We start from the raw sequence: 13281 nt of genomic DNA, 5'->3' as shown, positions 1-13281 counted from the left end.
CTGACTTGCCCTGCCCTGCCTGCCCTGTCGTCAGACACGCTGGAGTTGGTGCTGCTTCCTAATCTGCCGGGATGGCAGATTAGGCTGGACACAAACACACAGTGTTTACACACCAAATCCATGCCATTAGAAGAAAAATGTGAATTAAAGAAACCAACATTTTTGTTAGTTTGGAAAATTAATTTTAAAAGCTGGTAACTTCACCATTTTAAACTGGCTGTCGGTAGAAATGGCACTGCCTAGCAGTACAATTCCATTGTGGAACTCCTGACATCAGGACACAATGTATCACTGACTGCTGCTTGTCAACGGTAATTTGACATGGAAACATCAGCAGATGCTCTCATCTGGACCATTGCAGATTTATATGATCAAACAAGTGAGCATGTATTTCACGCAAACGTTTGCAGCTACCACATAAAATCTGAATGCTTTCACAGACTTGCTGCTTAGAAGCGGGGAATCACTGTCTTCATTACAGAACCAATGCTCAATGAGCCACGACACCATCCAGGACTTCTTTCAAGGTGATGGAGAGGGTTCCTCTGTTACAAAGCCCTTCCTGCATTATTTGTGCCCTGAAATTCAAATCACTAAACAAAGGCAGTTTGACCAAAGACAAATCTGCTAATGTGAGAGCAGAGCCACGTAAAAATCTCATTCCTCAGCAGCTGAGGGCCACCACCACGCTGGAGACACACCTCCTGCTTTTTAACACGCTACAGCAGCCTTAATTTTTACATCAAAGGGTGCAAAGGTTACATACGATCGAGATCTGTGCCTAGATCGTCGGTAGTTTGGATCTGCCTGGGTTTTCCCCTTCTGTCGCCGCAGCACAGCCTCCCACTGAGGAGCTGAGTCAACCATATCATTCTCTTGCCGTAATCTGCAAAGCAAGTATCAGGAGTTTAGTCTGAGCTCTCTGATGCAGGATGCTCTGAGAAGCAATTGGGATTACTTTTTTTCCCAGAAAAAATCCAGCTCCTGTAATGCAGTACTTTAACTTTTTGTCTTGCTAAATTTTAATTAATGTTCCTAAATTAAGTTAAAATGTAAGAACTGTAAAAAAGAAAACTGACTGATTTGTTGTTTAGAAACAGCGTAAGCCAAAAAAGAAATCATCCATTACTTTAAGAACAGGCTCACAGCTTGAATCCTTCTTCCCAGCCTAAGCCAAACATCTAGAATTTTTTTCCCTTTTTACAGCCCATCTCGTCTACAGCAAGTGGAAGACCCACATCATGATATAAGGCTCTACTACTACAGTTTTTTCAAATACTTTGCTGCAGCACACCTTCCTAGGATCCAGAGAAAATCCCCTGATGCTCTTGGTGAGTTCCCACTCAGAAGAGGCAGTCCCATCATCCTGACCTGCAACAAAGCCCAGGATGAATGCAGATCTCCCATGGCGCTCCTTCTGCACCACCCTCTGAAGCTTTGGTCCCTATCTCTGTTTGTGGACATCTAAACAATATGCTATGCCTTTTATTTTTAATTTGTTTCCCCCTTTTTTTTAAAAAAATACATGAATTCATTATTGGAATGCATTGCAAACTGAACCAAATGTCAAAATCCTATCAACCCAGCACATTGGTTAGCTTGATGTAGTCCTACAATGCCACAATCAGTCAGGACAGCCAGCTTGCCAGTGTTTACAATTCAAAGTTCCACAGATGCTTCTCACAGTTTTGGAGTTGCACATATGAGTGGTGGGATGAAGTTCTAAGGTGGAACAAATGGATATGCTTTGTCACAGCAGTGAATTTAAAGGGATTTCAAAACAATCCTGGAAAATATCACCTGAAAGTGGACTGTCAGATAGGATGGTACAACTCGCATAGTGAAGAAACCAGAGGAGCTTAACAAAAAATAGAAAGACTAACAGGTAAAACAAACAAAGAAGCTGACAGAGATAAGGGGATTACACTGCAGACATAGGAAATGCAAAGCATGTTATTGCTCTTCACTACAGAAGTACTTTTCTCTTTGAGTTTTTAATTGTGTCAGGCTAAACTGGCTACACAGGCTGCTGCTTTTCCTTTAATCAGATCTTTCACATGCATAACAAATTTTGAGCTGGATCTCCATCTACTATAAACAGCCATAAGTCTATCAAAAGGTACAAAGCATCTGGAGGAGACTGCAACCTCAGGTTTTAATTTCTAAGCAAATCTTTTAAAATCTGTAATCTGGTGACAGGTATTAACATAAACTTCTATCTAAGGATTTAGTAAAGGAACTCACACAGCAACAAGTAATGAATTGTGATTTTTGTCCCAAATAATCCAATTTGTGGAGACAGCAATCATTCCACATGGTATAAACACAACCATCTGCCTCCCACATACATCAGTCACTTGCACAAAAAGAAAACCTGCAGCTGCCAGACCAGCACTCCTGCTGTGGGTGGTGGGTTTGCCACCTCTCCCAAACACCAGTTCCTAACAGGTCAAGTAGACAGCTGTGCTCTGAATGTTTGCCATAAAACAACCCAGAACTACTCCTTCTTCTCAAGAAACCCACACAGCACAGCAGAGCATGAGGTCCATACTCCAGCACAGAACACATGAGATCCTGCACCTCTGTGCTTGAAACCACACTTCCACACTTCCCAGAAATGACCTCTTGCTGAGGAAGTTCCACATCATTTCTGCTCAGGTTCATTCTATTAATCCTGTAGATCAACATCTACTGATGCATGGCAAGCACAGTCCTTAGCAATGCATTCATTTATCCACAAGTACTTCATATTTCTATTTTGCCTCCTTTCTTCTACTTGTTGAACCATACGACAGTTCGTCACTGGTTTTCATCTCTTCAATTTGAGTAAAATATTGAAAATCTAAATACATAAAGTAACATGGCAGCTATTAAAACAAGCAGTGTCAGCACACTTGAAGTACCACAGCAGAACCCTACTAGAGCCGAGACATGAAGAAACAAAACGTCCCTTTTGCTGATGCAAATAAAGGCACTATGCTCACATTTAACAAGGTAAAGGATGACCAAGGTGACACAATCTCTACATAAAATACATTATTCAGATACAATTATCAAATTCTAATAATTTTGGGGCAATTTTTTTTAGCTTTTTAGCAATAGAAATAAAAAAAAACTCTGAAAGAAATTTAACTCAAACACTAAATTTATATTTAAAGATACTTCTGAATAAAAAATGTTGCCCTTATTCTCAAAGCCCATTACAACTTTCCTTTCATTCTTTCCACTATTTGATCCCACAAGGGAACACATTGATTTATGCCTATATAGAAATACATTATCCCAGTGACATATTTCACATGTTCCTGGCACGTGAAATAAATCCAGTTGAGATTAATAGCTATCACAGTAACAAATTAGGCATTGTTTGCAGGAAGACTTGATGATAAAATGGAAAGTCCTATGACTATCATCACTCATCTGTTGTCTTATAGATGGGGTTTTTTCTCATTTCAGGTGGTATGGTAGCAAGATACATTTATGCAATGAAAAATTCTCTTAAGCAATTCTGAAGACTTGATTCTTGACATGCCATTCAAAATATTTAAGCATAAAGTTGTTTTTCAGATACAATGTACAACAACAAGGGGCTTATAGGGGTTGTGATGGTCAAAGACAGCCTTGGCTGCAGAGACCAAGAGACGGTGGAATTCAGGACCCTGAGAGGAGGGCAAAAAGTAAGATTACATCACCGGACTTCAGAAGAGAGGGCTCTGGCCTCTACAAAGATCTCCTTGGACAAGGCCCACAGCATAAAGAGGTAAAAGGGGTCCAAGAAAGCTTCAAGGATCATCCCCTCTAAGCTCAAAAGCAGCCCCCTCCCACCGAGTCAGAAGTCAGGCAAAAATGCCAGGAGGCCTGCATAGATGAACAAGGAGTTCCTGGCAAAACTCAAACACAAAAAGAAAACCCACAGAGGGCGAAAGCAGGAGCAGGTAATGTAGGAGGAACTGAAGAACAGAACAAGAACTGAGGAACAGAAACATTGTCTGAGCATGTGGAGATGAGGTTAAGAAAGCCAAAGCTCAAATGGAATTGAATCCCAGCAGAAATGTCAAAGCCAGCAGGAAGAGCCTGGATGGAAAGCAGCTTTGCAGAGTTCACCTGAGAGTCCCGGTGGACAGCAAGTTGAACATGAGCTAGCAACATGCTCTTGCAACAAAAAAGCTGAATTGGACCCTGGGCTGCATTGAGCAAATTATTGCCAGCAGATCAAGGGAGGTGATCCTTTCCCCTCTAGTCAGCACTGCTGAGGCCACACTGGGAGTTCTGATCCAGCTCTGGGCTCTCCAGGACAAGACAGACACGGACACAATGGAGAGAGTCCTGCAAAGAGTCACCAAGACGATAGAGGAATCTCTCATGAGGAAAGGCTGAGACAACTGGGGCTGTTCAGCCTGGAAAAGAGGAGGTTCAGGGAGATCTCATCCATGAATATAAACACCTGAAAGCAGGTGCAAAGAGGACAAATCCAGGCTCATTTCAGCTGTGCCCCGTGACCAGACATGATGGGCACACACTGAAACACAGGATCTCCACCTGAACATCGGTAAACTCCTTTTCCCTGTGAGGGTGACCGAGCACTGGCACAGGTTGCTCAGGGAGGTGGTGGAGTTTCCCTCCTTGGAGATACTCAAAAGCCATGTGGCAATGGGCACTTGGATCAGGTGGCTGGACCAGATGACACCCAGAGGTCCCTGCTAGACTCAACTGTTCAGTCACTCTGTGATTCTAATCAGATGGATCTTCTAAGCGTAGTCAAGCAGGAAACTATTCTTCAGAGTACATTTTATTATATAAAATAAAATTTTATTTTTATTATGTAGAACTTTATTATGTTTTTCTCCACAAAATAAATTTTGACAACAGCATTAAAAAAGCAAATGCATTTCTTCTATGATTAAAATATGCTCATAATTGGTTTTTCTTCACTTTCTTATGAATATCTGCCTTGGATAAAACATTCATATGATGGAATGAAACCTCAAAGACTGATTGATATCAAGTAAAGAGTTTCCCCCTAACATTTTTCCAGTGTTGTACCTTCAGAAGTTCTCGCTTACATTTCTGGTTTTTTCCGATAATGTGTTTTCTTCTGACAAATAGTTCACAGTGATCTCTTATCATGTGAACAATATATTCTATTCTTCTGTGATCAGAAGCAGATTCCTTTGGTTAAGATGAGTACTCACTCATTGCATTCCAATAAAACAAAACAATTTTATTCCTGCTTGAGCCAGGGACCTGATTATTGAACTGGGAAATAAATTATCTATGCGGCAGGTAAAACTTGATTACAAGCAATTGCAAGGCTCATTATAGTGTCCTATTTCACCCTGTTAGGGCTGGCTCACCTCTGCCAACACGAAAGCTACTCAGTGCCTCTGCCCTTTCAGCTTGTTATATTCCTGCTGTGGCTGCTAACAAAATGCAGGAATTCATTATGACTGTTTGATTTCCTGCACCTGATTACAAGGCACAAGTCTCAGATTTCCAGTTCATTTACTATTTCTTTAACTTAACACTGATAATGACTTTTTATCTGGTCATATTTTTATATGGTCTGATATTAAGTGATCACCTAAGAAGAAGAGATGCTGCAGCATTAACATTTTTACTGTATCTTAATTTCTGAAAATGTGAAAAACTTAGAAACAATCCACATAAATTGATTTTTTTTCTTTCTAATTTTAAGTGTTTTTCCATGAAGTGAGGAAGGGTTGGTAAAGGTCCTTTTATTCTTCAAAAAATGATTAGCAGTACCTAACCCTTCTCACAATTCAGTCTTTATATTGCAAGAAGTTCTTAAAACATTGTTGTGGTCAGTCTCTAATTTCTTTCACTTGTTTGTGGAGCTCCCTGCACAAAGAGTTTCACTGGATAAAAAAAAAACCTAGCAAGAGTGTTCTAAGAGAAAGGAATATAAAATACCATTTAACACTGATCACTGAAACTACACTCAGCATTTCATTCAAACTTCAGCTGGAAAACAAATCTTCCATGCACACTAGGTTATTGTTAGCCAAATATCTTACAAGACTATGCTCTAATTTAAGTAAACTGAAAAGAAATTTTATGTCTCAGATATGCTTTATACCAGCCCCTTTGAATATCACAATGATTTTTTTCCTGCAGCACTGTCCAGCATACCATTATTACTAAGAGCTTCCAAAGATCTGAAAATCATTTATTACTCACAGTACTGTATGTAAGACAAGAAGAAATGATGGCAGCTCATGCAGGCAGCTTCACAGAAAATTTGCCTTTAACAATTCTTCTTTTGCCCAATTTTAGACTGTGTTTATGCAATATGAAGAAATTCTATGTGCTTTTTAAAAATATATTTTCATAAATAACCCTCCAATGATGTTATCTCCAGTGCAACATGAATGATACAGCTTTAAAGTGAACTTAAAGGAAATCACTTGTTTTGCCATCTTTTTCATATCAGCAACAAAAAAAAAAGAATATATAAAACAGGACTTGTTAGCATCACTTGATATGAACTACTATCCTGTTAAAAGTTGACCCTGTACACATTTTGGGTTAAGGCCCACACTTCACATTTTGGAAAATAAAATAATTATACAATTAAATGCATGCATTTAAAAACAACTTGAGTTTCAGATCCATTAAACCTATTTTTACTTCTCCTCAAAAGCTTTTTTTCTGTAAATCTGCACTTGAATTTACTTGAATATATATTGAAGTATATGCTGAAAATATCATTATCAAGATATTATCTGCTTTATTTGCATTTATATTGCAAGTCTTCTGTAAATGTGCCCCATATTTGATTTTGTGGTTCATTACTGAGTTCTTTCCAAGTTCTTTCCAGGAGGGCAGGCATTCATTGCATACATCTATGATACCTGTGTTTTGGCAATTATTGTTCTTCTTATTCAGAAAAAGACCTTAAGCTGCCTCAGGAGGACTCTACGCATATAAGACATGTTAGATTCCATCTTTCTAGGTTTAGCTGAGAAAAGTCCATCTCCATTTGTTTGTGCTTCATGTCCCCATGTCTAAAGTATATAAAGGTCACCTGTTTCTCTTCTTCCGATGTTCCCTGTTGGAATTTTCTGATTCGCTGCCACTGCTGGTGTTACAGCGAGATCGAGATCTGGAGAAGAGAAAAGAAACAACTCAGGATGAAATTATCTACAAACATCAAAATTATTGCAGCACTAAACAGGGAAAGAGCAACACTGCAACAACATTACGAGGAAAATTAGAATTAGAAGACTCAAGAGGGCTTGTCTACGCCTGCAAGTCATATTATCTGCTTCTCATTAATTAACTGTGAACAACTGCTTCAAAAGTAGTGCACCCACAGTGTAGTATCAGGTGCATGCTATTTCGTTTTCAATTATTTCACTGTTTTGGGTTTTTTTAAATTTATTTTACTTTATCTCTCAGCATTCTTTGTGAGTATGCCACAGCAGTATGTTTCTTTGATGTGTGAAATGTTTTATCTTTAAACTGTATGATTCTGGCTCTTTTCTTCTTGCATATTGTGATATAGCCCAACAGAAATGATACAGCAATTCTGGTTTTGCCAGCAAAACAGAAAGCTCACAGATCTGTCTTTTTCTATTCACCACCTCAACTTCCATCTGGCCTCTAGTTAAAGTTCACATTTTTCAAGTGTCAGGCATTATGGACAAAACACCACTATCTTCATAAATACAGAGGGCTGAAGTGCACACACAGACTGGTGTGTACCAGCCCAGCTTTGGGATGACCTGATGCACAGCTACAAAAATGGTGCATCACGTGAGGAAAACAAAATAAAACAGTTACTTCTGTATTACCTCTGACTGCAGAGCTTCAAATGGTAAGGTGACTTTTATGGTTCTAATTATTACTGAAAAAGACTGGTGGAACAGGCTGAACTACCTATAAGCAAACTGCTCTTGGTAGAGAGAAAGGCTTGGGAACTACTATCTGAGACCCTTAAATCCTTGATTGCATTTTGGAGCAGACAGACCAGCTGTCAGGGCTTTTGTCCTAGAAACCAGGACGCTGCTATTGTACCACTGGGCTAGGTCCTAAAGACTGGTACTCTCACCAAAACCTGGTTCAGACCATTCGTTCTCTAGTGTGATGATAGTCTCTGAATGGTCAGATTTGATGATCTTAGAGATCTTTTCCAACCTAAATAATTCTTTGATTCTATGAGTACCTCCAAAGAAAAACATGTTTCACTGCTATACTAACAGCCCAGTTAATTAATGCGAAAACTTGACTGATATTAACATGAGCCAGTCTAGAAGGATTTAGAATATCAGAAGTTAGAATTGATGCTGGTCCATGCAATGGAAAACAGAACGTCTGTTCCTGGCTTTGCTTTTGCTCTTTGGTAAGCCACTTTCGTAAGAAGACAGATTAGTCAAACTACAGAATGTCTTATAATAATAGGACAACTAAAGCCCAGGAAAATCAATTCAACTCAGCTTGTCTGAAGGGAATAAGCTTGGGAAACTGACATTTCCCCAGAGAAGCAGAAACCTCTCCTCATTCCCAAATTTCATGTTCACAATCTAAAGGCACCAAGAGGATCAGGATAGCTAGGTTCCCAGGTAAAATATACACGTTTCTGAGTGAAGCTTAAAGTGGGGATAAAAAAAGATGTGTGTAACTATAGAAAATTGTAACCCCAAAGGAAGAAAGAAGATTAAAAGGTAGCGCTGAAAAGATTCACTCCAGCACAATAAAAGAGTTAAGAGCAATAAATGCCTTAGAACTGCAAAACAAGTATACTTTTCTCCACCTCAATCTTATTGGATATTTAATAAATATTCCACTAATTTCATCATTAATAAGTCATTCAAGCAACAGTGTTATTTCACACCTCTGGGTCATTAGCATGATTCTTCCACAAGTATTTTCTTACTGTGATTTAAGTAATTTATCCCATAATGTACCAAAGCATCAAAAATCACAGCATGGCAGGCAAAGTGCAAGATAAAACAAACTATTTGATCAAATTCAAGATAAGCCCTTTCTCTAGCTTTTCAGGAATGGAAATCTGATCCACCTTTTGGATACTACATATCAAACTACCTTGTGTTCCCTGTAAGGAAGCACTTGTGAGGAGACAGAAGGGCTGCTGAGCTGTCAGCTGAGTGGTAGCTGCTCACGGTTGCTGTCAGAATATTATCTTTCACTGAATATTAAACACCAGCTTTTACTGAAAAAAATACCAAAACAGAAACAAAGGTGCTTTCCTAAGCCAAATGCAAGAACACATGAGATCATCCTGATCTCTGACAATTACAAAGTACCTTCCATCCTTTATTCCCTTTTTTTTTTGGTCATGAAATATATTTAATATTTTGTAGGTAGTATACCTTTATGGTCTGATACAAGGAGCAGGAAGGAAGGTATAGTCAGTTTGGCAAAAGACACAGCAAATACAGTCCAGGAGAGGGCTTGGGGGGTTGAGGTGTGTTGCAGGATTTGGTATTTCAAAGAAACAGCTGGCAGAGAAAGTTCACATTCTGGTGCAGTCTATTTCTGACTACAATGAGAGTATAGTAGCCAAATTCTGAGGAAGTGGAGACGGTCTGTTGCAATATACAATAACAAACCTGTGCATTTGTATTGTAATACAGCAAGAACAGCCTTTGAGAAAAGGTCCCTTCTGAGCACTGGGGTTTTTCACCTGAGGTACTTAACTAAATCTTCTCAGTTTTATGTGCTGGACATCTGTCACAGGACTACAACTGGCAGCTTGTAATGGTAGCCTTCTTCAAAAAAATAATCTGTTATCTGATACAATAAATGCAAATTATGTAAGCACTTTCTCTGACTTCCTGTGATTGTCCCCGAGATGTTTGTATCTCTGCCAGAGTTCCTTTCCCGTGCTTCAGCAGTGAATCACATCCTGCAAGTGCCTCCCCTCCTTCACAAGTTTCAGCAGTCCCTGACATTGAAATGCACTCCACTGTCTCCTTATTCTGGCAGTGTGAGTAGGAGCACAGGAGCAAGGAGAAGCATAGAACAGTCATGACAGGCTGATATGGCAAAAAATCTGTCAAAAACTGAAGCTGTTGAAGGCCACACCTGAATTCACACCAGCATTTTGTCTGGAATGTGACAATCAGTCAAGACTGAAGAGGGGAGGGGAAAAAAGAAAATAAAAAAGTCAGAAAAAAATGTGCAAAACCATGAGAAGACAGTGAGGAATTACATATGCCTTTGCACCTGCCTTTTGCAGGACAATTCATCTCAAATTATAGCATACTTGCTTTCAAATCAGATTAATTAAAAAAGGATAGAGAGGCTGAAAAATTAAAAACAAATCTGCAGTTGTAAAATCTGAAAGCTAAAATATCTGGAATTGACTTTCGAGTTGCAGACAAGCCTTTAGTAAACTTTCACAAACTGCTTGTAGCATAGTGTAGCAACAATGTGCAAAGGTAGCTTCCAAGGCTGAGCTTTGAGGAGGCTATGCCACAGAGCTTTTTAGCAAAAGTAGGATAGGAAAAAGAAAATGAAATGGGTATAACACAACAAACCTCTTAAACAATTAAGAAGATGGGGGAGAAGGAAGGAAAGGAGGGCGTGCAGTCAACTAAAATATGATCAGTACCTTAACTATAATTTCACAGCTGCTATAGATCATATATTTACCGTCTCCTTTGCTTTAAGTCTGAATCTTCACTGTTTTGATTTTTCCTGCAGCATTAAGGAAGTTTTAATGAAATACCATTGAGTTACTTAATAAAAATACACAAACCCACCCACCTTTAAAAAAAAAAAACAAATTTTACCAAGTTTTTTGTTTCCTTTTTTTTTTCTTTTTTTTTTGTTTTTCAGCATAGAAAATAGGGTTTGTGCTTTTTTGACTTTTTCAGGACGCCTCAACAATAATTTGCGAAGGCATAGTCCCACTGAATCTCTCACTGCAAACCCCTGACTTGCAAGGATAAGCATAGCATACTAGCCTTTAGAGTTTCCTACTGTTTCCAACATAGCAAGTCTGATGTTTTCCTCTTAACTCCAGTAAAAAGTGCACAAACAATACAGCTATTGTTATTAAACAGTTGGAAAAGGAAAGTGCATGAATAAAACCACGATTCAGGAAGACATAATTAAGTTAGAATCTACCTACTATTGTCAGTCTTCACAGTCTCATATATGAGATAAGACTTTTAAAAACATTTTGTCCAAGAGAAAACTTGCTATTGGTATGACTGCCTGTCCACTGACTAGATCAGCCAAATGCAAATCCCATACGATAAAGACTTTGCATCTCAAAAAAATTCCTTTTGCATAGTGCACAAACATGTTTTTTTCCTTGGCATGAGACAGTTTTGCACTGCATATCTCTAGTCTTTTGTTTTTACAAAGCCAAACAAGTACTTCTGACAACTAAGGTAGCAACGCATCAGAGAACCTGCTGCACTTGACTGGGGTTGAGTTAGTTTTCTTCCCAGTGGCTGATATGGGGCTATGTTTTGGATTTGTGCTGAACACAGAGTTGATAATATAGAGGTATTTTTGTTATTGCTGAGCAGGACTTACACAGAGCCAAGGCCTTTTCTGTTTTTCATACCGCCATGCTGGCAAGGGGGCTGGGGGTGCATGGGAGGTTGGGAGGAGACACAGTTGGGACAGGTGACCCCAACAGACCAAAGGGAGATTCCAGACCATATGGCATCATGCTCAGTATATAATGTGGGGGCAAGAAGGACACTTGAAGCGATAGTGTTTGTCTTCCCAAGTAACCTTTACATGTGATGGGGCCCTGCTCTCCTGGAGATGGCTAAGCACCTGTCTGCCCACGGCAAGCAGTGAATTAATTCCTTGTCTTGCTTGGCTTGTGTGCACAGCTTTTGCTTTCCCTGTTAAATTGTCTTTATCTCAACCCATGAGTTTTCCAGCTTTTACCCTTCCAGCTCTCTCCCCAGTCATACTGGTGGTGGTGTGAGCGAGGGGCTGTGTGGGGTTTGGTTGCTAGCTGGGGTGAAACCACAACAAAATCCATTTGGGAAAGACATTGCTATCAACACCTATGAGGGCTCTGTCCAACAGGATAAATCAACTCTATTGCCTTAGACAGAACTACACTGATGTACCTGATATCAGTAAGCATACATCGTGAATGAGTTTCTTCCCTCCTGTTTCAGACAACTAATGGCATATAAAAAGGTCTGGAGTAGTTTAGAAACTTGACCAGCATAAAAGCCCCATATCAAACTAGATTTCCTAATCAATATAGCTGTGTTTTCAGAGACCCCTTTGCAAACCTTGGCTTTAAAAGCCAGGTAATCATTTCTGAGGAGATGTAACTCTCAGGTGCTGCTCATAAGGCAGTCGTAGAAGACTGTAAAGAATGTGGCACAATATCTATGCTTGCTTATACTTCACAACGGATCACAGCAGCAGGCAGGGTGCCTCAGCGACGAAAGTAGCTTCTCAGCAGGACAAATCATCCCAGGTAACACACAATCTCTAAGTATTGCATCACTTCAGAACTGTCCCTGTAATTTGCATTACCGATTGAAATCACACTAAGTATTACACAGTGGTATTTTTGTTGCCTTCCTCTCTAATGTAAAGTCACACATGGGACTGCTGAAGACAGCCTTATGGCTCATTCATTTAATCCTTGTGCCAGTTAAAGCAAAGCCACGTACTTAAAACACTGCTTTGTGTTGGAAGCTCATTGTCAAGCAAGGGACATCCATCAGTCCTTTTGTTCACCAAGCAAGAACACCTGCAGCAACTGAAAGGATCTTGTACATGTCAATAATGAAATTTCTCATATTTTTAACATCATTTTACAAATACTCAGAACAGCACACAAGCAAACAACCTCACTCAGGTGTTTTTATTTGACTGGCCCCTCGAATACCCCTTTTCCCAGGACCCAGCTGTGCCTCCAAGAGCCAAGCACAGACACACAGGACCTCAAGTTTCTACAGTGAGAAGATGACAGTAACTAATCCCAGGCTCTTACCTCCTCCGCACTGGTTGCCCAGACTCATTCTCGCTGCCACCTGATGGGTTCCTTCGGTGTGAGTAAGGAAACTTTGGTGATTTGTTGCGGTCATTGGGGGAATTATAGAGTCCACTAAGGTTAAAAAGGAATAGCAAACAGTCAGCTTTAAAATTTCCAGGACAAATAGGCCAGTTAACTGAGATCCAGCTTACAAAAACAAGAAGGCTCACACCCACATATGTACATGTTCAGCTATACCTGCTTTTGAGTGTGTGTGTGTGTGCTATGTAAATACAGATGGCACTGCTGTCTAGCAGTAAATATGTTTC

General features: G+C 39.6%; 1 protein-coding gene across 6 annotated transcripts in view; it reads right to left on the bottom strand.

Annotated features, from left to right (window-relative positions):
* Nucleotides 1–13281, bottom strand: part of EPB41L4A (erythrocyte membrane protein band 4.1 like 4A) — a 140909-nt gene that overhangs the window by 13601 nt on the left and 114027 nt on the right. For 4 of the 6 annotated variants that reach the window (XM_027667200.1, XM_027667204.1, XM_027667205.1 and 1 more), the window contains 4 exons: nt 12971–13084; nt 10639–10683; nt 7046–7123; nt 767–886 (listed from right to left, as the gene is read on the bottom strand). In XM_027667200.1, the coding sequence (XP_027523001.1) occupies nt 767–886; nt 7046–7123; nt 10639–10683; nt 12971–13084 (357 nt within the window). The remainder of the gene's footprint in view (nt 1–766; nt 887–7045; nt 7124–10638; nt 10684–12970; nt 13085–13281) is intronic. The other 2 variants (XM_027667202.1, XM_027667203.1) reach the window with 1 other exon arrangement.

This window comes from Corapipo altera, unplaced genomic scaffold, assembly GCF_003945725.1.
Source record: "Corapipo altera isolate COAL_440 unplaced genomic scaffold, ASM394572v1 60935, whole genome shotgun sequence".
In the NCBI taxonomy this organism is placed as follows: domain Eukaryota; kingdom Metazoa; phylum Chordata; class Aves; order Passeriformes; family Pipridae; genus Corapipo; species Corapipo altera.
This window is presented reverse-complemented; position numbering and strand designations above follow the sequence as displayed.